Genomic DNA, 25,869 nt, shown 5'->3' with positions numbered 1-25,869 from the left:
GAAAGTAGATATGTCAAAGATTTTAAATGATTACTAGAGAATTTTGTATAATTTCTATGATTAGTTTTTCCAAAATCTTATAAAGTTTTTCTATAATCTTGTAAAATCTCCCTGAATGTAATTATAAACTTTGATTTGTGATTTCTCCAAAATTATAACATATTTCCAAAATACTGTATAATATTCTCCCCTCTTCTATAGAAGTTATCTCCACCAAAGTGAAAATCACACGCATAAACACAATAACTATCGTATTCGTAAGTAATGTTTATGCGTGTGATTTTGTTGGATATTTTACTTTTCATGTGTTGGATATTTTGATACAATAACTATGGTATTCTAATTTCTGCAACAGATCACATATGAGAATATTATTTCATGAAAGCTCAAGGCAACACACTATTCTCCACTCTATATTTAGAATATAAAGAAAGACATGGATTCATCGTTAGCACAATTTATAAAAACACATTTGTTTATATTTATTGTAACAGCAACATACATTTTTAGATGACATTGCAGAACACAAAATCACAAACAAACCTAAGAGGCTAAACATCTAAACACATGTCTATATTTCAAATGAGACTTTTCTTTCTTATATTTTCACCCAATAAGGGTTTCTTTCTTCAAGTTTGCACACTGAAGTACACATTGTATGTTTCATCTCTTAAGCTAAACAATGGCGATAACACAAAGTTCCTCTGTGTTCCGCTCATCACGAAACTCATTGGATTGTATTGATGCATTCCTGTCTTTAAACTAAAGCTTGCTGCCTCTTTAAACTTCTCATCAGTCGCATCCGAACCACATTCTAGCCTTAGTTTTGTCCCTTGCTTTAGGGTTTGATCGCTGTACACAAAACAACCTTTTTTGCTCTCTAGTCTTAACGAAACGCTTCCTAGCTTCCCGTCAAGTCCAGATACTAACCGAAAGCTAGAAGCTCCTTTGTCACTAGGAGAAGAAGCTTGAACTGTGAGGGAGCTATCAGTTGCTTGCTTTACAATCATGCCAGGGAAATCAAACGGCTCAAGCATGACCAGCCTTCCAATTAGTCCTTCTGGACCCGAAATCCGTGGTTTAGAATTATCAGTCACGAGCCTGAAAGTCGCTGCAACGGCATCTTGTGTCCCTGGCTCGGGTGATACTCTCATTGTGATGGTTTGGTTGCTATTTGAAAACACGTAAGATACGTTTCCAGATTGTTGTGAGAGTGTGACAAGGTAACTGTTTTGAGTTTCAGGTATAGGGGTTATCCATTTTCCAGGTTTAGCCTGAGTTGTGATGCTCCAGTCCCTGCTCGTGTGTCCGGCTAACAAGTAGGGGCCATAGAGTATGGCTTGAAGAGATGCGTACTCTGGCCGATCATCTGAAATACTCACAAAATAATGTCAAAACAGAGTTGCATACAATTTATACATATACTGCTAGTTATAGATTGCCGGAGTAAGGGTACCAGTCTACAAAAGCAAAACTGTGTGTTTATACCTTTTATAGCTTCGGTTCTGATACTCATTGGTAGCTCCATGGTTACTTGATCACCAGATTTCCATTTCTGTTTGATTGATAGGAAATTACCTGCAAAGAAAAAGACAGGTACAATATGATTCTCATTTCACAAACTAGAGACTGTAACAGTCAAGCGAGTTCTGCTTTTTAGAACCTAATGCTCAAATCACCTGAAGTTGGTACGTTTAAGGGTCGCCCATTCAAAGATACTTTGGCACCTATAGAGTTAGTCCAAACAGGAATTCTTAGATTCAAAGTCGACTCCTTCGCCACTCCCTGCAACAAAATTGGATCCATCAGACTCTTTCTTCAATGTAACATGTTGCATCAAGTTGTGCAAAAGTTTTACCACTTTGGAAGAAGAAAGAGTGAATGTCACACGCATGTACGGATCCCACGACACAACAGGATTAACTTTCTGAGATATTGAAAGACCAGCAGATTTCCAATCAAGTGAGCTTGATATATATTGGGTGACATAAAGAGCTGGAGTTGCACCATCTTCTTGAAAATATATGGAATCTCCCAGTTTTGAGAAGGATTCAATTCCTGTGGACAGAAACAAAAAAAGACCCTCAAAATTTATCTTACTTTTGTATCTTACAAAAATGTAGAAAACCAGATGAATTGTGGTTAAGAGTTTACCAGTGCCATAGCAACACCAGAAGGAATCATAAGGTGTTCCCCAACCGTGATAAGTCACAGCCTTAGAAACACCTTTACCTAATGGGAGCATGTAGATCATCAGTCCAGGCTGGGTTCCTCTTTGAATTCCCAACACGCCGTTGGTCAAGGCGCGCTCGTAATAGTCTGCATAGCTAACCTCTTTTGTCCATCTGAACAGATTCCTAGAGACCTGAAATTGTACAAGTGTTGATATGTTAGTATGTTACCTTGAGCAAATAGAAAGAGGGGGAAAAGTTTAAAATCCTACCTTGAGCATGTTATAAGTAGTACATGATTCCTCGTTTTCAGTTTGCAGTGCAGTCGCCATTCTCTTGGGATCTTGCCTAATATTACCATTCCCAAATCATGGTTAGAACTTAAAACAAAAAGTCATGTTACAATGAACCAAAGACTAAAGTCAGGTAATGGTAGTACCAGAACTCACTGACTGATGTTCCTCCTGTTGCATAGCTGTGAGAAGCATTAAAAATGTCCATAAAGAACATCGAGATTTCCTGGAAATGCAGATTTCAGAATCAAGAGAACCAATATCTTCTTTGATAAAAATGTCATACTTTTCTTGGTTACTCTTCGATACCTTATGGAGTAGATCACCAGTGATTTCATACCGTTGTTGGGATCCAACGACGATGGGAATATGTGTATTAGCGTGGAATCCACTAATATCATCGGCCTGCAAACAAACATGTCAAGTTATGTGACCTTACCATTCACATCTCTTCAAGGCTTCAAGCTAATCATCAAGTAAACTACCTGAATTGCGAGGACTCCGAGAAAGCAAGGCTTGTCAAAGAGATGTGCGAGCAGCAAATACTTGGAATCTCCCTGCAGAGTCCAATAAACTAAAAAATGACACAGAGCTACATAGAAATCTAAGGTTGCCTTTTTGAGTCTGATTAGATTTTAACCCACAGTGATGCTGTATAGCTGATAAAGAACATCATTCATGCCACCAGTCTCTTCGTTTAGTGATTGCCAATGTCGTTCAACACTGTACTTCCTTATCACATTACGAACACGGCCATAGAAATAATCAGCCATCCCGGTTGCCATCTTTAAAGCTTGACTGTTCCCAGCCAACTTGTATTGATCAACCAGACCAGCTAAAATCTGTCAAAAATTAAGACAAAGTTGAACCTCTTTTGCAAACATAAGCATATCAAACTACATCACAGTTAAAGAGTCTAACTTATTTTCACCTTGTGAATGGTGTAGTAAGGAGCCCAAACAGGTGTTATAGCTTCAAAGCGGTCGAAAAAACTGGAAGGAAAAGCAGAGAGATATCCTGTGCCAGACTTCTGTTGGCATTCCGATAGAGCTGAGACAAGAGCTGACATTTTCTCCTTGAGAGTATCATTATGAGTACTAGCCCACATATAAGCTGTTGCACTCAAATAGTGACCTTCAAAAACAAATAGACAGACTTTATGAGCCATCTAGTAAAAGGTAATTCCTTTAAGGGCCTATGCAATCTAAAGTGTATAATCCTTTTAAGGGTCTATGCAATCTATATACCAAACATCAAATCTCAAAACCTTTTCTTGCATTACTATCAACAACATGGATATAGAAAGTATATTGAACTGAGGAAAAAGGCAGAGGTTTATACCGACAAAATGGCCACGGAGTTCACTATCTGGTCTCTCCCATCCTCCATAGTAATCTCCAGGTGCATCAAGACCAGCTTCTTTACGGAAGCTCCAGGCCAAACCATCAACATCCAACATCAATAGATACTCAAGGTTTGTCTGCTGAGCCCTCCAATGAAAGGAGTCTGGGTCGAGCCTAACGTCGTGCAAAGAGACATCTTTAAGAAAGTTACCAGAGGAATTAGAGTCCTTGAACTTCCTATACAACATAGTCCAAGCAAATTCATCTGCCTCTTCTTTCAACATCTTCCTTGGCAATAAACTAGACCAAGCAGAGTCATCAGCTGGAGTTAAATGGTAATGAGAGAACAACTCTGTCTTCAAAGTTTCGTTCTTTGATTGCAGAAGCTCGCTGCGGAAAGTATGGGATGAGAGCTGCGTAGGAGTGTTGGTACACTCTTTCGCTACAGAAACAAGAACAAAGCTGCTTGTGTATAGTAACAGAGCAATGGTTATGATGAGACCAGACTTCATCGTATCTCTTTTGTCTTAAAAAAGAATGAAAAAAGTGTAACTAAAGTCTAAAGAGATGGTTCAAAACCCGAAACCCCAAGATCCCAAATTCAGAATCCAAGAGACCATAAAACAGTTAGGGAGAGGAGATTTGAATATGAAGAAGAGGATAATGTGAGAAGAGACATATATAAAGCAAAAGAGTTGTGAAGATTTAAGCAATGTCTAACAAAGAAAAAGAATTCAATCACGTGAAAGAGAAAGCAGAGAGATTAGGATAAAAACAGAGGAGGTCACGGATGGTTTGTCACTATCTCTGTTATCTGGTTTTGTTCTATTGACTCTGTAAAAAGAAAAAAAACTGTTTCGATAGATCAGTGAGCTGTTTCTGGATTTCCTCGAGATGTAGAATTGACAACTAAACACCATCACCAACGTGCAGAGACGATTAGGAGAATTATTTAAGATTTAAGCGATAATTAATACACACAAAAAGAATCCTTTTTAATCGCTAATTAGTGAAAATGGATAGAGAGAGAGAAGAAGAAGAAGAGGTTTTTCGTTGCAGAGAAGAAGAGAGGAGTTTTGGGGAAAAAAGGTTGAAGGAGATTCATACAAATTATAATAAACTAAAAGAATTATTTTAATTTGCATGCCGTCTAAATAAATACACTAATTTATGTGCTTTTGGTGTGTTAAATTCTTAACTGTTTTTTTATAAACTAAATTTGTAACCTTAACTGTTTGTTTATAAACTAAAGTTGTAACCTTAACTGTTTTTAACATTATTTTTAAACTAGAAACTTATTTCATTTTATCCTATTTGAAAAATATATATATGCTTGAATGATTGGAATTTGGAACACAACTAACTGGAACAGGATGACATGTAATTCTAGTTTTCTAATTTTGCACTATAAAAAAGCATTATCATTATTCAAAAATATTTAATATGAGTAGTTAATAGTTTTGTAATTAATAATAAAATGGCATCTGGTAGATCATTTGGTGTGTGAGAACGATGTGACTGCAATGCTTGATTTCTTTCTTCTTTTCTTTTTTTAGTGCTTGATATCTTCGATGCTTGAAGAAGACATAAAGAGAGATAGTGAAAAGGATGACATGTAAATGAAGACAAATCTATCAGAGAAACTCTTTTGTAAAATAGCATGCAAACAAAAGTATTATTATGAATGATAAACTTGTCTTACTAAGCAAAACTAAAACTATATTATACATATGCATTTTACAAAGCATAACAATACATGATTCTATAACTCAATTTGTTGAACTGGGCTGAAATAGTCTTCACTCTTCTCTCATGTCTATTTGGTATATGGAGATTGGAGAACATATGTACATATTACGACAAATGAAGACTATTTCAACCCCAATTATATATCTAAAGTGGGTAAGAGATTCATTTACTGTTTGTACTGTCATATATTCCTTCTGAGGTTTCTGTCTTCTCTTTTTCAAGGGAGATTCTCTTTGTACAAATTACATTTATAGTTCGACGATCTATATTATGGACTTTTTAGAAAAACTATTAACACTCTTAGTATATTTTACTGTTTACTAAACTAAAATTAGGTTTTTACTTACTAAATAATCCTCAAAACACTATCAATATCGATATTCCCTGATGTGCAATTATTATGAGTGTAAAAGTAAATAAAAGAATAAAAGATTTAACCAAAATATTGAATAAGAGGATATACACTGAAAGAGTAGTTGTGTATTTATGAAGAGTGATGGATGGTTAGTTAGATGTATTCGTCATTTGTCAATTTTAAGATGAAGTCTTTTCGACATTCCGACAATTTAGTTATTTTCATAGGTGGCTAAGATATTTGCTGCCGTCAATTATTAGATCAATTCTCTCTAAAGATTTTTATTTTTTTTGGTTGGGAAATCAGTGGTTCAAAAAAGTTTAAGGAAATGAATATTTAGGATGACGAGTTTAGTTTGTTGCTTCAAGAAAGGAGCATCATGTACACGTCAATCTTAACCACCAAATGTCTCTTTTTCGAGTATAGTGCAAAGGATACACGAGTTACTTTTCTTACCACTTGTACACTGCCATATACTCCTTCTAGAAATTAGAGGTGAATCAAATATCTAAGATCTGAAAACCCATCTAGAATTTAATGTCTTTAGACTTTATGGATTTAGATACGGATACCTTAATTTTAAAACTAAGATATTTGGATCCGATCTTAGATCCGTTTTAAAAATACATGTACCATAAATACAATGTTCCTAAAAAGATCTGGTATCTGTGGGAGAAATAAAAAATGAATGATATTATAAAAAATAAACCTACTGAATACCTATATAAAAAAAAAAAACATTTTAGCAACGTTGTAGTGAGAAAACGTAAATACTATGTTGTTGTGCCTTATTGGATTGCTACAAAGGCAGTAACCTTGTTCAGTTGATAAGCTATGTAGAATATACTGTATAGGACTAAGGTTTTGTGTGTCAATGCATATGTATATAACTCAACTCTAGTTGGTGTCGAAGAATTGATTTTATTTAAACTCATACTAATAGTTCAAAAGTATGTCAAAAGTATATCTTTATCCATTCCAATGCTTCGAGTTGGTGAGACTAATCTTGCTAAGAAACTTATTGCACATATATAGTGGAAGGGGGATTAGTTAGTAAGACCAAGACCGAGCAAGTCTCTAATTGTAAGACCATATATATATATATTTTTTATCTTTTCAACGATATGGTAGTTAAATACATTTACCCTACAATAATTGGAATACTTAATAGTTAATCGATGAGTTTTATGAAATTATTGTAGAACATAGAAAGCTCATACAAGAATACTTTGAGAGAAAGTCTTCCTCAACACTTAAGAAACAGGCTTTTGTAAGCATATGTCAATACGTTTGTCTAAAACCAGTTACGTTGAAACAATTATTACTAGAAATTTTACAATCAGCATGGACCATTAATATTTTTAACTAATAGGATGCTTCAAAGCATACTTTGCACACAAACTTGTTATGGAATTCTCTCATGTACGGTATTCCTGTTAATAATAAAAGTGACTTAGAAGCATCACATACTTGTTGTGCAATTCTCTCCCGCACGGTATTCACGTGTTCTTTGTGTCGTATCTTGTTGTTCTTCTAAAAAAACTATGTCTACTATATAGTTGTGATGATCTTTACCGGGCAAGCTAGCCATTATTACTTATAACAGAATCTAGATCAATATACCATTAATGAATAAATTTATGTAATCTAGCTAGTAGTGACTATTGTGTTTTGTGCTATAGAGTAATCTATCAGAAACTTTGTCAATATTCTTACTTTATCTTTGAAATATGAAATGTGTGTTCAATAACGGATCAAAGAGATCATCACAAAGAAAATGTAGTTTGACTAATTCCATCGCAAAATTTATAGTTCATTGCACATCCTTTGGAGGCTATGATCAGCAACGCGGTCATCACAGAATTGCTTAAAGGTGTGAGATATTTTTACGTCAATATTGATTTACGACTAATTAAAACTCAGTTGAAAAACTTGTGGAGTTATGGCAATATTTATATCTTCCGTTCTTCCAAAAGACGACTACTTATGCATGGTGCACCACCGACATTGGATACAAGCCCACCAAACCAATTTGGCCTATACGGTCCACTTAAATATGTTTTGTTAAGTAGACCACCTAATTGGACATATAGACCTGGCGTCACAAAGAAAATGGACATAGACACAAATTCTGGTTTAACATTACAACAGAAAAATGTACTAACTGAAATTTGAATGAAACCAATCTCTAAGTGAAACACACCAAAACAAGAGATACAAGAAAAAAACGTATCTTAAAAGTGTTACACACTTACACTTCTAACCAAACTGTTTTGAATTGTATGTAAGGAGACGAATTTAATATGCATACCATAGTCCATATTTGTAAAGTCTAGTCAGAACAAATGGTTGAATGTATCCCGGGCTTTACTGATCTCACAAGCGTGGTCGGTCCACATTTCTAAACTCGTATTTGAAAAGTTTATCCTATTAGCTCATTTCATTTGGTTCGAGGTGTCTCATTGATGATAGTTTGAGAATCAATCAAGACAGATAAACAAGAAGACTTAAACACCAGATAAAAATATTGCTTATAGTTACATTGATAACGTGAAAATTATAGTAATAATATTCATAATCAAACTATATAATGATTCCCTCAAATCTTTAAACAATAATTTAATTAATTATTTCTTACAATTCCCAAGAGGCTTTCCACAAAGACAAGCATTGTAAGCAAACGACGTCGCGTCAAGATGATCAAACGGAGATCCCATCGGAATCTTCCCACACAAATGGTTATGGCTCACGTCAAGGTGACCAATAAACGACGCCGCCGTGATACTCGCCGGAATCGGTCCCTGAAGACGATTGTTCGCAAGATCCAGCACCGTGAAGTACGATCTCGGTCCAAACGTGTTAGGTATACTTCCGGTTATAAGATTCCCGCTCAGATTCAAATTCGAGATCGATGATGCCAATAGACTCCCCGGAATCATACCGGAGATCAAGTTCCCATCGAGATTGAGAGTCGCGAGCACCGACATTTTACCGAACGAAGCCGGAATCGGACCGGTGAGTCGGTTCATCGAGAGCTCAAGATCCGCGAGCCGGTATATCCGGGTCAGAGAATCGGGTATTTGACCCGAGATTTTGTTACCGCTTAAAAGGACACGACTCACCATCTTTAAACGACCAATATCTCGCGGTATGACTCCCGAGATATTGTTATTCCTGAGATCCAAATGCGATAAACTCACTAATCTCGTGATCGACGGAGGAATCACACCGTATAAGTGATTATCAGCTAGATTCAACACTTTAAGCCTCAGTAACTTCCCGATATTCGCCGGAATCACGCCGGAGAATTTATTTCCGACGAGATCTAAATGTCTCAAGAAAGGGAGATTCTCAATGCAACTAGGAATCACACCGGAGATTCCCTTCCAATCAGCGATGATGATACCGGAGAGACGAGTGAGCTTACATATAGAGGGCGAAATGGAGCCGGTCATTAGTCCGCTCCGTTTCGCCTTTTGGAAAAGCGGGTCTTCGGATTCACCTCGGAGTGTAATGCCGGCGACTCGACGGGTGTTGGGATCGCAGCTCACACCATACCAGCCTTTGCAACAGTCTAGACCTTTCCATGTGTTGAAAACTCCAATGTAGGGCTCGTTGAGCTTTGCTCGGAACTCTAGAAGCGCCGCTCGGTCGGACGGTAAGCAAGAATGGACAGTCGTGGAGAGAAGCAAGAAGACGACGACGTTAGTCAATAGGATCACTAACGATTTCTTAGTATCCATAGTGTAGAGAATCTTTTGTGTGATGTGTTTTTTTTTTAGCTTTACATAGGTTGAAGCACGTTGACATGGAAGTGTGACTTAACTATATGGTTTTATTTATAGTCACATATTGATGGGAGTAAAGACGACGAAATACTTCTTTTTGTTGCTTCGTTGAACCTTCTCATTTTTTGCCACGTCGTCACATACTTTGCATGCTCATTTGTTTCATTATTATCAGACTTTTCTTTGTGTGTGGTCAAGATTGGATCATTATGATTCATTACAAATAACATGGTTTTGTTTGTCTCGGTCGCCTGGTTGTACTATCTATGTCACAACTCAGAAGGCCTGAGCATGTTCTTGGTTCGACTCTCCCGAGTCTCTCCATACGTACTGGAATATAAGAATTACAGATTTGGCTATATGAGACCATAATATTTGAAAAATGAGATTAAAGTAACAATCGTGGCAAGACATATATTAGTATTAGTTCTTTTTTCTTGTCTACATTGAATTTTTTGGACATAATAATGAGGGACAACATTCAAGTGGCTTAAGCTACAGCAATTAGTATTATCCTAGCTAGTTTCATATCTTGTCCATAATACTGTACTTTTTGACTAGACTAGTTCCTACTAGTTTTTATTTATGTATAGATGCATGATTTATTAATATACTGTCAAATTCATTGATCTTATCGTTGTAGATGAGCATGTGATCTTTGTCCTTGGTAGCAATTTGTACATAAATAATATGAACCCCCATGTAAAGATGTTTATTTTTTCGACCTTCTTGTTCAACCTTCGAGTCAATGAATAATAAAAAAATTGTTTTGTTAATTTTTTCTACAGTATGACACAATCCTAATCATTGTTTGCAAATTGCCTCCATGAACCATAATTTACCTTTGATTGGCATTTTCTGCTACGGTTTTGATTATTATGTGCTTGTTTTCGTTGCTGTCTAGTGACATAAAATCTGACGAGCAACGACTCAAATTTTTTATTTTTTTTTGATAAAGAACAACGACTCAAATATGTAAGGTTTTATTTTGTCTTGTTCATTTTATCGTCCATAGACCAGCGGAAGATTAAACTGTTCGTTTGTTTTCGTCAAACAGAAACGCTAATAGATTCAACCTTTAGTGAAATTATGTTTGTAGACGTTGAAAATCAACTTCTTAATTCAACAACGTAGTTTAGCGTATTTAGTTATTTCCCTTGAGATATATCTTAAAATTCATGGTCGGCCCTAAAAACAGGACAGGTTTGGAGACAGCAGCTAGAGTAAACGTGATTCGGAGATTTAGTAGTTGTTATAATTGTATCAAGAGATTTAGAAGGAAGTGTCAAGTCAGAAGGGTGACATTAATGGCTTTGATTATTCAAAAGACAACTCATGTGCCCGCGCATGTGCTTGACGTTCGTTTGCCGTGTATTAGAACTTTAAAAACTGATTCATATAAATCATCGGTCGATTGAAATATATTAACATGGATTATGATGACAACAATCATTATACAATTAAGTTTTATGAAATGATCATCCACAAAACATAACTTTTGTCGGCTATTTTTTTGTTGACGTGACAAACTAAATTAGTAAACTGTGTTTTGAGTGCAAAAAGATGAGAAATTTGTGGGATTGATTGCATAGAATAACACTTACAAAAATGTAGGTAGTATGCAGGGGAGTCAACAACAGACGACTTTTCATAATTCAGAAAACGAAGAAAAACAAAAAGAAAGGTCGATTTCCCAAGGACTAGGGCATAGCACGTGTCTATATCACTGGAGGATATATCACTTAGACCGTTAGACGTCACGTGTAATCGTGTATTAATGCTTGCAAAATGTGGTTCAATCAAATACCCAATTAAGGGTTATGAGAACTAATACAAAAATGTGGTTCCCGTAAATAATGCATGAGCAAGCACATGACTGACATGAGAGATAGACCAGCGAATAAAGGTTAAGTATTGACGCACCATGCAAAGCGTAACGGTGAACTGGAGCTCTACTGGCTGAGATAATTCACAAGGTGAAGGTGAGATATATTTTAGGAGAGCCAGAAAGGTAGAACCCAAGACAAATAAAGAGAGAGACCAAGTGAGTTTTGGACTAATGTTTTTCAAAGAATGTGTCTATAACTATTTATTAAGTTCCAAAAAAAGACAAATAAAAGTATGATTTTTCTATATAGGACTACTCGATTAATCTTAACAAAAAGACGAATAAGCAGAAAACATATATGTTTGTTTTTTCAAAACAATAACCTTGGAAATCAAAACACCAGAAAAATGTGGCTGTGAAGAAAAGTACAAGAGAGACAGTAAAAAGAAAATGAACCAAAAAGGCAAAAAAATGAATACGTGGCTTCAATGTAGACCCAGACGATGAACGTCGCATCACCTTCCTTACGGGGGAAATCTCACATTTTGAAATTACAGAAAACTCCAAAGAACCCAAAATTGAATATTGAATATTGAAAATTGAAAAAATCTCTCTTTGAAGAATTGAAATCTCTCTTTGAAGACGAACGAACCTCGTTGATTCCTCCATTCCTCTTCGGCTCGTCCATGAATGAACCCGGTTCGGATCCGGATCCCGGGTCTTACCCAATTCCGCATGCTTCAGTCCATCTCGCCCCTTTCTTCTCTCCGTATACTCGTCGCCTCTCTACTCACTTTACCCGTCGTTGCCAGCCTCTACAATCGTCTCCCCCGCTAGCTTACATCTCTCTCCAGGGTTTACTCGTCAATTCCGATGAAGCCAGCTCAGCGCGATCAATCGGCGGCGGATTGAGCAGAGAGGAATCCCTTGCGTGGGAGCTCTTCACGCCTTACCAAAGATTCCTGCTTGTGGCGGTCATTGGTGTCGCCGCCGCTCAGTCGAAGAAGAATGGTGTCATTCGTCAGCTCCAGAAATCAGTTGATCTTAGGGTGAGTATCTGCTAGGGATTTGAGACATTTTTCGTTACTTTGACAGATTAAAAAAATTAGCGTTTTTCTCGGAAATTTAAAGTACTTTGCTTTAGTTCGTGATCTTGTTCAATTATGCTTCAATTTCCGTTACTTGTTTTTGAATTTCATACATTAGTGTTTAATTCATACAATTTTTGTGTGTTGTCTCTCTAGATCTCTATGTTTTTAAGTGTTCTATGTGTTGACTTAACAATGATTTCACTGATGAAGTCTTGGACCTTTTGCATCCATTTTGTATTTGAATTTTTAAGAGATGTTCTTACTGTGAAATTGGTGTGTTCTTTAACTGCAAGTGTTGATTTTTTCAGGATCAGCTTCTTTCAAGCATGCAACAAAAGCTTGATGATTTGTGTCATGAGCTAAATCTTGCCAAGGATCAGTCTGGAGCTGTATCAAAGGTCTCAGATCATGATTATCCACAGTCAGCTCTTAAAGAAAAGTTTGGATCTGAGAGGATTAATTTCGTAGATTGTGGCTGCTGGCTATGTGATCAACATCATCACTCGTCACCTGCTGTACAGGTGTGTTTGTGTGTGTGCTCTTTGCTTTTCCATGGCAATCACTGAGCATCTGTATATGATCTTATATTGAACATGTTTTCACTGATTATACTGTTTAGGATAAAGCTCCCACAAATCTGGTGCTTGATGCAGAGCCAGAGGAAAGGCGTATGTCTTACATGTCAGATTGGTGTTCTAGTGTCACTTCTGCTGCAGAAACCCATGTATGTTAAGAATATGTGAAATTTGCTGAAACAATCTTTGTGGTGGATCTTGTTGCAAATGAATACTCACTTGGTTTAAATATTTATTGCAGTTTGATAGTCTTTCACTCGACCAAGACATGCTTTCCCTCAGAAAGGAGTGTCAAGAGAAAGATGCAACAATAAAGGACTTAACTTCATTTCTTCAGCTGACCAACAAAGCTGGTTCAAAAGTAATTGTGGATTCCTAGACTTTTTCAAACGCCATTAAACTTTTTTCCATATGACTTACACAAACATATGTTTCTTCTCTCTTTAACAGCGAGAAACAGAGCTTGAAGAGATTATTAGCAGGAAAAAAACGATAATTAAGAAGCTCAAGAGAGACGTATTGGTGTTAGAAGACAAGGTGATAAACTTAACCAACCTTTACAAGTTCCAGAGCCTTACTTTCGATTTTTCTTGGTAACAACTTCAGTACTAAAAATCGTTGTATGTGATACCATCCATTCGTTGTCAAATGTGCAGGTCACACAGCTCACTAGGCTCCGGAGGTCCTCCTATTCACCTGCAGTCTCAAATACCCATGAGTTCCCAATGAGAATGGATAATCTTCTTTATGATATGGATGTTCTTACAGCTTCTTCATCCTCTGATTCAGAAGCTACTGTAAACACACCCCAGCGAGCTGTGCTGGAGGCTCCAGTTGATTCCGTAAAGGAGGAACCCGCAACTTTGGGACAAACCAATAAATCAGCGCCAGCTAAATCCTCGACGTCACTTGTGAAATCTGTAAAGCCGCCTTCAGTAGTTAGTCCATCGACTACTCGGAAGCCTGTTTCAGTTTCTTCTTCTTCAAGGGTGAGACGGGGTTCCTCTACAGGTGATTCAAAGAAACCTAGAAGGCCAATTCAGACCATCCCAAGAGATTCCTCTGGTTCACATAAGAGATGGGTTTAATAAGTATTGGTCTGCTGATAAGTTCAAGCTCTGAGAAAAAAACAAAAATTACCATTGAATTGTACTTAAAAGTTTAGACAAGAGATCCATAGTTAGTTTGTTAAGTTCAAATTTAAAATTGTTTGAGTAAGTTATGACTGGACCTGTTTAATATATGTCTGAAGTGCAGAACCAGCTGCCAGATGTGAAGTTGGTGAATCTCGAGTTATATATTGTAGCTAAAGAGTATAATATAATAAAAAAAGTTATTTGTGTTGACTTCATCATATCAATAGCTCTCACTAAACTGAGTGTTTCTTTTATGCTAATGTAATAAACTAATAATAATGTTTCCGAGGTAATTAAAAGCCGACAGAAGAAAGGACCACAAGGCAAACACAAACCTGTCTTTCTATCTCAATATGGTTGACACTCTCAATGCAAGAGTTCATGTAATGCTTAAAAGATTTGTTCCTGATTTAAGTAAACTAAAAGCGCTTAAACATGACATCATGAGTATAAGAAAACTTAAGTCAATTTAGTCATGTTTAAGCATAAAAAAGAGGTAAAAGAGATTGAAAACCAGTTCCATGCGTTCTCACAAAGACACTCCTGCTCCCACGTTGTAATGTGTCAGTGTCCGGCTTTTCCACTTAACTTGGGTATTGCTTGCTAAAAGTTAGATCTTACCAGGTTGTATCATCCCCGTTGAAAGCGGTGGAAACTGGCCATAAAGTGAGGATGGACTTGATCAAGAAGAGCAAGCTGAGATACCAGTGGAGGCATAGGAGGCTGCAGTTTTGTTAGTAGGTTCTTGGTCGTTGAATGGTGTTGAAGTAGTGGAATATCTTCGTCCTTGATGTGAGCAAAACAGCTCATTTAGTTTCAAAGCTTGAGAAGAGTTCGAGATCTAAAGCTTGGAAGTCAAGGAAGCGAAGATACTGTGTACAGAAGAAATAAACTGTGAATGGCCCATTTAGTTTTAAAATGGGCCTTTATTAATTGGGCTTATAAATTCGACTTTATTTGGACTAGTTATGGACTTAAACCCAGAAGTGAATGGCGGGAAAATTAACTTAAGAATCCCCAAATTATCAGTCGAGGTCAAAAATCAATGGAGAAATACTTAGTTTCGCCGGAACCATCGCCGGCAAAATCTAGAACTACGGTCAGGTAATTCAATCTACTAAGTTTCTATTTCTCTCATCTTCTCTGTTCGTTGATTGGCGATTGTTTCCCCTTGAAGGCGACCATGGAAGCGATCTTTAATCGAAGTGAATGGACGATTGGATTCAGCGTACCGACACGAACTCTATTCTCGAGTTGCTCATTCCTACTCGGAGGTTTTACGCTCCCTTCGTTTTCAATCTTACTTTTTCCTGAGACTAATTATCCTTTAAAGTTGTTGACATATTGGGATTTTGTTTTGGGTGTTCCTTGTTGCGAAGATTGGGAAATTTTCACATTTTTATCACTTGAACGAGAACCCATGTATAACCCATGTAAGAATTTTTCATCTGATTTATTGTAAAGTTTCTCCGTTTTCAAATATTCTTGTCGAGAGCTAAGAATTTGTATTTCAGATGATGCAGATCCAAAGCCTATATCAATGCCCGACAATGTCAGTACACTTTCTAGTGGTTTCAATTGTTTCATTTTGTTCTGACCATTATATCTCGTTTTTGAGTATGTAGAATTTGAAGATGAATTGGTAATAAGTCTGATAGATTGTTATTTGATTCCCTTTGGACCTTTTTTCTATGGTTTCCAGGCGAGGTGTTGCAGGGCTTGATTTTGATAACCGGGTTCGTTCTCTCATCAATACTTTTGGTCTTGTTTCCGTACATGTTCAATGTTATTTCATCATTTCTGATCTATGTCTGAGAGATAGTTCTCATCAAGTCCTTGTGTTATTTTTGCCTTCAGTTTCTACTCCTTCGATTTTCTTGTTACCATTTCTTAGATAAAGGTATTTGTTTCCAGGGTATATTCTTAGTGTCTGTCACAAGATCAGGATGCTTGATGGTGCATGACTTTGAATCTCTATATTGCCAGAGTAAGCTTGGCCCAGGTGAAGCTTTGATCTATGCTCATTTTCTACGTGTCTCTTTTTTCAAAAAGCTTTTCTTTTGTCTTTAGTTAAGCATTCATTTCACTCAAATCTCACGCAAATGTGGCAGCAATATTTGCCTGAGCTTTGTATTTACGTTGGTATAGTGCGCAGCTCCTCATTATTTTGTGAAGGTTTCAATTTTTGGCAAGGCTAAACAACCTTCAGTCTTAAATACTCAAGTGTCTTGTAACTGAGAACAAAGTTCCCATTTTTTGAACACCAGTTGTCAATGATATTACTTAACTAGAGTCTATATGAGTAAGGTATATAATATTTTTAAATATCAATGATGGTGGTGTTTCTGGATTATACGTTTATAGTCTGTCTGCTCACTGTGTGCTTCTTATACAAGTTTTTGTACCTTTATTCATTACAGTTTTGAATCCTGAGTAATTTACTGAGTCATCAATCTTAGGTTCTGCGGAAGATGAAAGTAAGCATGTTGTGCATTTCTCTTACCCTCCCGGTAGAGAATTTGATGTTGCTAGATGGAATCCTTCAAACCAGAATGAGGTATATGCTTAATAGTCAATACAATGCCCATCTTGACATCTTCTTTTTATTAAAACCTCAGTTAAAAACATTTCTATTGAGTACTTATAGTTCCTATAGGTAGCCTGTACATCAAGGAAACATGATCAAGTGCTTATCTTCGATATCAGTTACATGTCTCCCAAACCAACTGAGGTATGATTTCTGACTTTGAGATCACATGGATATCAGTTATATGGTTGTTTGTCAAATGAAATTGTTTCTGGTTACAACTCGTGTGACTGCATCATCATGACTTACGTAGGTTTTCTTCTTGTTAGCTCAATTTATATTTTATATATTAGAAACAAGAAACACAGATGTATCGCCGTATTTCTATCTTAGGCAATTGCAAAATTCCCGTTCCAACATGGTTTCCGAAGAGTGTATTTATTGTTCCCATCACGATTAGAAGAATGGCAGTCAATTATTAATTGAATTGACACGGCCATGGTAAGACTTATCAATTTATCATTAGTTTTAGTCTGCTCTACTTAGGCTAGCCCTGCTAAATATTCATAACCTTTCACCCACATTTCAATTATTTTTCTATTTGTGATTCAGGTATTGCAAACTAGACAGAAGCTATCGATTATTGGCCGCAAAATTTCTAGAGGTTTATCTGATGTTGCCATTACAAGTGATGAGGATTCGAGGTTTGTATTCTTCCTTGTGATGAAAAAACATTTATAGCTTCATTTTACCTACTTTCTTCAGCGACTTTTCTGCATTTGTTTTTAGCAGAATATTTTCTCCAGATACACTTGGTATGGTTCATGTGTGGGATCGAAGAGCAGGAGTGTCTCCATGCATTGAACTTTCAACAGACAGATATGATTCGATCAAGAGTATTCAAATATATGTGGATAATCAGGTAATCATAGAGTAAAATATCCCCAAGCCCAGTAAAGTTCTTCTGATCATTGAAATTGCAGTAAGACTTTGATTTCAAATTTAGTAAGGACCCAAAATTTTAGACTGCGTTTCTTTCATCTACCATTTAGACTATTTTTGGAGCTGGTAAAGAAGGAATCATTCATATCTGGGACCTTCGTGGAGGAAGAAACTCTTCTGCTTTTCAGAGCCGCAAAGATGTAAGTCTTACAAGGGGCGAGCTGGAATTGGCTATGGCAGTATATTTCATCTGTAATATCTACATGAATTTACCTTCATTCTTGTGTTCTCTGGCTCTGATCACGTTATGATATTGGTAACGTTCAGATGAGCCAATTGCCTTTAGCATCTCTACATCTTGCACCGAAGCTGCAGAAAATTGCATCTCTTAAGGTAAGTTCTGTCTTTTGTTTTCCATTTCACTTGTTTCATCGTTCAGCAACCTTTTTCTGCTTCTTTGGTTTTTTTTTTTTTAAATAAAAATTTGTAATGTGGGAATCATGTTACCCCCGAAACTTCCAGCAGTTGATCACACTGAAATTTTGGCAGCATGAGAATAAGTTTCCATGAATACTTTTCAGGCACAGTCAGAAATCGTTCCCAAGGAAATCCATTCCATTGATGTAAACCCATCCTCTCCTCATCAACTTGCATTTCACCTTGACGATGGTTGGTAAGTCATTCTTTCATAACAGGTCATTTCATTTTGGGAAAACGACTAAAGAAAATATTACTTTCATGTTTTGTTTTGTTGATTTTATATCATTTATCATTTTCCTTTGGTGGATATCTCTAGTGCAGGTCCGGTGTTCTTGACATATATAAATCTGAAGTTACTCATGTACATTGCCCTCCTCCAGCATGGTTGTAAGTTTATAAGCAAACTTAGGAACTTCAAGCTTATTAAATTGATAAAAGGTAAAAAAGAAGCTTTAAGTGTAATGGATTTTGGTTCACTAGGGATGGTTCCAACAGTTCAGCTGATTTAATCTTGCGGAAGCCATCATGGCTGCCAACATCATCTGTAAGCCCTACACTTTGTACTACCATTAACGTTCATAAGTGAAAAATTTCTGATCTTATTTTGGCTTATTCTATAACTTATATGATTCATATCGCAGATTTATGTGGTTGGGTCCATGAGCGAGAAAGGGATTCATGTTCTTGATTTTCATCCAAGCTCCAGGTCTCCTTGTCATGTTGACTACGAGTAAGGATTTCTTGAAAAATGAAAACTCCCGATATATATCCTATGTCCTCTAAACTTCATGGCCACATTCCTGATATTGCTAATATATTTTTGCAGTGAGGATACACAGAGAAATGAGAAGAGAGACAAGTGTAATCACAGAAACAAGTTTGTCTCATTGTCTGAAACTGTCACAGGTTGTGCTGCGCATCCTCTCAACGGCATGATCGTAGCTGGAACTCAGGTATTCAAGTTTGCTTAAATTATCTTAATCTATTTTAGGTTTTTATATTAGTTTTAGTAGTTCTCGGCTAACAAAACAAACCAGTGAAACAAATGGGCTTGTTGTCTGGTAGTAGTAGTAATAGAATAGTGTAATTGGCATTGTGCATTATATCTGGTAAAGACAAAGTGTCAATAGTGATAAGTCACTATTTGAATGGAAATGGTGATTCTGCAGAATTCGTCTTTGCTGTTGATCGCTCAGATGCATTGCTCATCTTCATCAGAAACTGCAGAAGGTGAATTGTAGCATCTACTAGCTGGACTCGGCGTAGGTTTGTAACATAGAAATCAGCCACGAGATTATGTATGAATATATAAGTTTTGCTTAAATGGATGTTCCAAAAAGAGTATACTCATCACAACATTGAAAATGCTCTTTCTTGTTGTATATCATACTTATTTTGCTAAATTCGTTTCCATAAACAGTGCGACTCAAAACTACAAAATGTAAACATGCAACAATTATTTCTTAAGCTCAGAGCGAACAGGATGGAATTCAAATTTATTCAATAATCTCAGAACATTTTATTTCTTTCTAACAAGCTTAGAAGTACATTTCAATCGGAATATTAATTCCGAAGTTTTAAAAAACACATTATTATGATCTCAAACCCTATCGCCTCGAAGCCTTTTAGCGAGCTGGATATCCTTAGGCATGATAGTTGATCTTTTGGCATGCATGGCACACAAATTGGTGTCCTCAAACATTCCAACCATAAAAGCTTCAGCGGCTTCTTGAAGAGCGGAAACAGCACCGGTCTGGAACCTTAGATCTGCCTTGAGACTCTGAGCTATCTCTTTCACCAGTCTTTGGAAAGGGAGTTTTCTTATAACTAAGTCTGTGGTCTTCTGGTACTTCCTGATCTCCCTGAGTGCCACTGTTCCTGGCTTGTATCTATATGGTTTCTTAAGCGGCGGAGTTGAGTGTTGCCATACTCTCATGGCGAAGTGTGGAGCCTTACCTCCTGTTGCCTTACGAGCTGTCTGGTTCGAACGAGCCATAGTGAGCAAATCAACTTTGATATGTAAAAAAGTTTTGATGGTGAAAGATATGTATTGAGAGTTTGTGGGTGGAGACATTTATTTATTTGTGGAGAATCTAAATGAAAATTAGGAAGAAACTATGATTAAAAGGAATTTTAAGATTTTCTTATCCGCATGAATAATGATTTAACAACTATATATAGACCATAGGTTTGCTGTCATCTTTCAAAACTAAGATAACCGTCTATAAGTTTGAGCACCAACGCTCGATAAATATAGATCATTGATTTGCTTTCACCTTTCAAAACTAAAACAACCGTCGATTAGTCTCAAAATCAACGCTTGAGATCTTTTTTTCCGTTGCGACTGTGTCAACTGACCTTGAAAATATATGGGCTACAATAAATAAAACATATTGGGCCTATGAAATAATCAACTAATTAAAAATTCAGACGTTAAAAAAAAAAAAAAAAAATCGACTAAAAGACAAAAGTAAGAAATGAGGTAAATGTGAGATTCCAACACTAGAGTACTTTCACGTATACAATTATGTACACTATCTTACCTAAAGGATATTTTGTGAAAAATGGACCGAGAACTTACTTATACTACAGAGGCAAACACATGCTTTATTTGCTTGCCCTCAAGACGGGCTCTGTAAGACTATAACTACCAATCAAAATGCAAACTACTTTGATAGAATTACTAAAACTAACCCATCGTCAGTTTGCACCAATAAGCATTCATAAATACTTACCAATAAAGTTTCTATCTTTTGTCCAAAAGAAAAAGTTTCTATATATCTAGGTTTTGAAAAAACCTATCCTCGAAACTATAATGCTTCAATAGATCTTTAATAGCATGTATGGCCCGGTAGATAGAACAATGATGTAAAAGCCCATAGTATAATAGGTCTATACTAGTGCTGGATCTCAATGGAAGTGAAACAGGTGATTCTTAAGTAGAGATTATACAAATCTTTTTCAGTAATCGTATATTTAAAAAATTATTTTGGTTTAAACGTGCTTAACACCTGAAACAACCCAATTATGTGTTGGAAATATAGTAGCTATATCAATTCTTATAAATTTTTGTACTTGTAACATCATCTATAAGAATCTAGAATACTATGGATAAGAAGTCAAAACCCAACTGATTACATTTTGAGACTGTTGAAAGAAATATGTTTAAAAACGATCAACCTTATAGAAATGGTAACAAAGAAGTGTAGTAAAAAACAAATGCCCGGTTCATTCGCAAGAAAAGGCAAAAAGGCTATAAGGCATTACATACTTTAACGCATGTGGAAGTTTTTTTTCAAAACGCTTTATTAGGTTTAGGCTATTTGTACTTTATATATGGGTTTGGTGGGTTTGGTTTTGAAAGTTAAGCACAATTACTTAACAATGATTTTCTCATCATTAAATAAATAAAACAGTGTAATCCTTTTTTCTTAGTTTCTTGACTTCTTCTTCTCTTGCTGATGTAAACAACTCGACTTTACAACATTATTGTAAAACAACTCTTAAGACATGGTCAGTCCCACACGGAATTCTATCTTCTACTAAACAAAATTCATTTTGTCAGAAAGTCATCCTAGCTTTTTTTAACTAAGGTATGGCCTATTTCTTTTTGTAATTTACCCATTCTTCTAAGATATATATGACCTACTAATATTATCAAATTGATGTTGACTTGAATATACACCATAATCATTTAATTTTGCTTGAGGTCTCTAAGTGGTTGCTATAGATTTTGAAACAGTTGAGTTGATCCTTGTTATATTTTCCAATGACATGTGTGTTACACTGTTACTATTGAAAGACATTTTAATCATTTATATAAAATTCATTTTAGACTATGACTTTTCTTTTGTCAACAAACTACAGTATATGATTCTTTGAAGTATACAGATTTTGAAAATCTTTATAATATACAAATTTACAATGTATAACGGGATAGCATTTCTCTTTGTTTTTGTGTTCCTACATAATAATATCAATGCTGACTTGTATATATTTATCATAAATAGATATTATCCCTAGTTTTAGTTTTTCCTATTTTCTTAGTATAATAATCTTTGATTTTCTAGAGCTTTTAAATGAATAACACATATCTCTTTAGTAATAGAATTCCCTAGAACAAACCACATACTCTTGTTTTTCTTTTAATAATAGATGTTTGGATGGAAAAAAATCCAGTAATCTATATCCAACAATTGTCTTACCCATTTATCCGAAAGATACAACAAAGCTTATAGAAAATCATGTCTCAGATAAACATTTTGATTTACAATTAATAACATCATAAAACAGTGGAAATGTGTTTAGCAGTAGATAAGATAACAATTATGTAAAAAAACTGGAATTAGCTTTTGTAAACTGTTCAATAATTCTGATATGTTACCATATTAACCAAAAAACAAAATGAGAAAAGTGAGAAAAAAAATGAAAAGAAACAAAAAAGGAGGGTATTATCGTAAACATAAAAAATGGTCTCTGCCCTTCACATGCGTTCTTTCTATCAGTCCTTTTAAGAGAAGGGAGACAGAACATTCTTTGGATTTTCTATCTCTCTCTCTCTCTCTCTCTCTCTCTTCTTCACACACACAGAGACATCATCCTCTTCACACCCTTTTCTTTTGCACAATCGCATTCACTATCTCTTCTCTCTCTTTTGTGTCACATCCTTCTCTTCTCTTCTAAGTTCTAATCTTGTACTATCTTGTTCTACCATGGCTTCTTCTGAAACAAGAATGAACAAGGCAAGAGAAAAAGAAGAAGCCATAGCAAATGGAGTGAAGTTGAGAGCACTTCAAGCGAGTCTTATGCAGATGAAGTCAAGCCCATCTTCCAATTACAGTCTCAGAAACCCTTCTTCCTCTTCTGCTGCTTCACCTGCTTCTCGTCCTCTCCCTAACCTCTCTGCTCATGATTACCCTGTTTTCACTCCTGTAACTCTCTCTCTCTCTCTCTCTCTCTCTCTCTCTCTCTCTCTCTCTCTCTCTCTCTCTCTCTCTCTCTCTCTCTCTTTTCTCTTTTCCCACTTATCATTCTTCTTGGTTCCATGAGTTTGTTCTCTTTTTCTTGTGTCTCACTTGATTGATTTTTCGACATTATGTATGGGAATTTGGGTTTTGTTCAAACGCTTTTGGAGTTTTTAAAACTTTTTTTTATAATTTCACCAAACCCGAGATTTATTTGGTTAAACCCGGTTCAGGCTCGTTAATTATTGTCATTGCAGTATTCAATTTAGATAATACGTTTCTTAATTTATTGTACCATGTAGTTGTGTGTTTTGGATCTTCAAAAATGGTTCATTAATTCGAAAAGAATGTCAAAAATACATTATAGTATAGTAATAATTTGGTTAGTCCCTTTAATAATTTAACCACTGTTGAGTGTTAAAAGTATTAAGACAAACAGAAAAAGACCTGAATTCGGTAGAACCACTTTGTCTTTAGCAGACCACTGTTCTGAATTTGGACAAAAGTTACTGTGCTTTTTAACTTACAACACACATTTCTCTGCTAACTTTGTCTGTTGGTGTCTTGGAACAGAGCTATGAAGATGAGCCTGTGTCTGCATTTCATCACAAGAATCTCACTTTATCTGAGACTTGGGATGAAGATGGTGTTGGTTTAGTAGATGGAGATACTTATCTCTCTGATTCTTACAAAACCTCAACTTCAAGAAAGACTGTGATGATGCCTCATCAAGATTCTCATCATCATGTTTACACTATGTCGGACGCTCTCAGATCTCCACCGTTACATTTTTATACAACCGGTAGAAGCAACTGTGGCTCGGTCGACTTTAGATCGGTCTCTTCTTGCAATGACTACAATAAACAAAAAGGTTTCGACACGAAGAGCTTGAAGAGCTCTAATCTTGTTGTGCCCTTGACGGATTCGCACTCTGCTGTTGTTTCTTCTCAGCCAAGAAACCGTGGAGGTAGAGTAATGTCTTGGTTATTCCCTAAGTTAAAGAAGAAACAAAAGAGTAATTCGATCTTTAATTCACCTAGTATAACTGAGAAGTCAGAGGAAGTTTCTGAGGTGTTGAAGGATTCTGGTTCTGGTGTTGAGAAGTTGAAGAGAGAATTGATGGAAGCAAACAGAAGTAGGGATGCTGCGTTAACACAAGTCTCAGAGATGAAATCTTCATTGGGAGAGTTAAGTGAGAAGCTTCAGTACTTGGAAAGTTACTGTGACAATTTAAAGAAAGCTTTGAGAGAAGCAACAGAAGTAGTGTCACAGGAGAATAGTGGTGGAAGAAGCTCAGGGAAAAAGAACTCAGAGATGCCAGTGAGTGAAGAAGTGATGGTTGAAGGGTTCTTGCAGATTGTATCAGAAGCAAGATTATCGATAAAGCAGTTCTTGAAAACATTAGTTTCAGAGATTGATGAAGAAGACTCGACTCTAATTGGTAACATCAACACTCTCCTTCAACCTCACAACTTATCATTCACTTCTAAGTACTCCAAGATCATTCAGTACCACTTAGAAGCAATCATAAGCCAATCAGTATACCAAGACTTTGAGAACTGCGTATTCCAGAAGAACGGTAAGCCGAAACTGCTTGATCCGGAACAAGATCGACAAGCGAACTTCTCGTCCTTTGCTTCCTTGAGAAACTTGAGCTGGAACGAGGTATTGAAAAAGGGTACAAAATACTACAGTGATGAGTTCAGTAGATTCTGCGATGAGAAGATGAGTTTGATCATTACAACATTGAATTGGACAAGACCTTGGTCAGAACAAATGCTTCAAGCATTCTTTGTGGCTGCAAAATGTGTATGGTTGCTTCATTTGCTTGCCTTCTCGTTCAATCCAGCGTTAGGGATATTGAGAGTTGAGGAGAACAGAGAGTTTGAATCAAGTTTTATGGAAGATATGGGTGCAGATAGGCAGAGATCAGCATTGTCCCGTGGACCGGCACGGGTTAAGGTTATGGTAATGCCTGGGTTTTATGTTTTAGATAGGGTTTTGAGATGTAAGGTTCTTTGCAGGTACAAGTCATTGGGCTGAACTGAAGAGAGTCACACTCACTCTAGTCTAATCAAAATTGATTGGTTCTTAATTAACTTTTCTTATTGTTAATCTCTTGTGTTTCTTCTACCTAGGCTTTTTTTTACTGGTCTTTTTACACTTTGTTAAGAATTATTATAGGTTTTTAAATATTGTCAAATACTACTTGTCAAGGAGATTTTGTATTTTTACATTTTTGTATTGATGGAAAAGTATTGAATATGCACATTTGTGATTTATTTATTTATTTGCCGGCAGCACATTTGTGATTTAGATAATCAAAAATGTACATAGGCTAATAAGAACGCAAATATTAAATGTGGGCCGTAACAAATATTAGATTGTAAGATAGGCCCATTCACTTTTTTTGTTGCTTCCATATATTGTGTGTCAGGCCCAAGAGAATTTATATTAGGGGACCTCTTTTCTTCTATAGTAATAGGACGATGTCCCATACGCATTTTAGCTGCAGCTGCATCTAGCTATTGGTAATGGTATGTACATAAGTTCTTGAACTGTTCGGCGTTTATATAAGCTCAGTTCAATGAGTTGCTATTTTTTTCAAGATAGAAAATAATAATAAT

General features: G+C 36.1%; 6 protein-coding genes across 13 annotated transcripts; 3 read left to right on the top strand and 3 right to left on the bottom strand.

The window, feature by feature from the left end:
* Positions 1–376: 376 nt before the first annotated feature.
* On the bottom strand, positions 377–4,917 carry AT5G12950 (proline-tRNA ligase (DUF1680)). The gene is made up of 12 exons (NM_121298.3): positions 3,806–4,917; positions 3,396–3,598; positions 3,109–3,306; positions 2,950–3,021; positions 2,774–2,869; positions 2,611–2,690; positions 2,444–2,519; positions 2,155–2,365; positions 1,859–2,058; positions 1,680–1,785; positions 1,489–1,578; positions 377–1,369 (listed from the first exon to the last, which is right to left on the bottom strand). Exons 1-12 carry the CDS (start codon positions 4,317–4,319, stop codon positions 630–632), a joined length of 2,586 nt encoding a protein of 861 aa, NP_196799.1. The 5' UTR covers positions 4,320–4,917; the 3' UTR covers positions 377–629.
* Positions 4,918–8,289: 3,372 nt separating this feature from the next.
* On the bottom strand, positions 8,290–9,747 carry AT5G12940 (Leucine-rich repeat (LRR) family protein). Its single transcript, NM_121297.3, has one exon. It carries the CDS (start codon positions 9,652–9,654, stop codon positions 8,539–8,541), a length of 1,116 nt encoding a protein of 371 aa, NP_196798.1. The 5' UTR covers positions 9,655–9,747; the 3' UTR covers positions 8,290–8,538.
* Positions 9,748–12,059: 2,312 nt separating this feature from the next.
* AT5G12930 (inactive rhomboid protein) lies at positions 12,060–14,546 on the top strand. Its single transcript, NM_121296.4, has 6 exons — positions 12,060–12,576; positions 12,927–13,139; positions 13,238–13,342; positions 13,435–13,554; positions 13,644–13,730; positions 13,850–14,546. The coding sequence occupies exons 1-6, from the start codon at positions 12,214–12,216 to the stop codon at positions 14,279–14,281; spliced, it is 1,320 nt and encodes a 439-aa protein (NP_196797.1). The 5' UTR covers positions 12,060–12,213; the 3' UTR covers positions 14,282–14,546.
* Positions 14,547–14,801: 255 nt separating this feature from the next.
* Positions 14,802–19,978, top strand: AT5G12920 (Transducin/WD40 repeat-like superfamily protein; the record flags this gene model as incomplete). Of its 8 annotated transcripts, NM_001203369.1 has the most annotated exons (21): positions 14,802–14,885; positions 14,944–15,066; positions 15,152–15,205; positions 15,507–15,603; positions 15,709–15,762; positions 15,844–15,881; positions 16,032–16,065; positions 16,244–16,331; positions 16,789–16,886; positions 16,986–17,060; positions 17,210–17,290; positions 17,469–17,560; positions 17,649–17,778; positions 17,909–17,998; positions 18,126–18,191; positions 18,380–18,471; positions 18,600–18,665; positions 18,759–18,822; positions 18,920–19,008; positions 19,105–19,231; positions 19,448–19,663. In NM_001203369.1, the coding sequence occupies 21 exons, from the start codon at positions 14,851–14,853 to the stop codon at positions 19,517–19,519; spliced, it is 1,665 nt and encodes a 554-aa protein (NP_001190298.1). In that variant the 3' UTR covers positions 19,520–19,663. The 8 variants fall into 8 exon arrangements, with proteins under 8 accessions (NP_001190298.1, NP_001330842.1, NP_196796.5 ...); NM_001343251.1 differs by lacking the exons at positions 15,152–15,205; positions 17,210–17,290 and adding an exon at positions 15,359–15,433 and having other exon boundaries at positions 14,851–14,885; positions 14,944–15,036; positions 19,448–19,763; NM_121295.5 differs by lacking the exons at positions 15,152–15,205; positions 17,210–17,290 and adding an exon at positions 15,359–15,433 and having other exon boundaries at positions 14,851–14,885; positions 14,944–15,036; positions 17,909–18,037.
* Positions 19,879–20,274, bottom strand: AT5G12910 (Histone superfamily protein; the record flags this gene model as incomplete). The annotated part of the gene is made up of 1 exon (NM_121294.1): positions 19,879–20,274. The coding sequence occupies one exon, from the start codon at positions 20,272–20,274 to the stop codon at positions 19,879–19,881; it is 396 nt and encodes a 131-aa protein (NP_196795.1).
* A 2,542-nt stretch (positions 20,275–22,816) lies between these two features.
* On the top strand, positions 22,817–25,540 carry AT5G12900 (DNA double-strand break repair RAD50 ATPase). The gene is made up of 2 exons (NM_121293.3): positions 22,817–23,209; positions 23,816–25,540. Exons 1-2 carry the CDS (start codon positions 22,991–22,993, stop codon positions 25,283–25,285), a joined length of 1,689 nt encoding a protein of 562 aa, NP_196794.1. The 5' UTR covers positions 22,817–22,990; the 3' UTR covers positions 25,286–25,540.
* The last annotated feature ends 329 nt before the right edge of the window (positions 25,541–25,869 follow it).

Source organism: Arabidopsis thaliana, chromosome 5 (genome assembly GCF_000001735.4).
Source record: "Arabidopsis thaliana chromosome 5, partial sequence".
Lineage (NCBI taxonomy): Eukaryota > Viridiplantae > Streptophyta > Magnoliopsida > Brassicales > Brassicaceae > Arabidopsis > Arabidopsis thaliana.
Note: the sequence above shows the minus strand (reverse complement) of the source record. Positions and strands in the feature narration are given on the sequence as shown.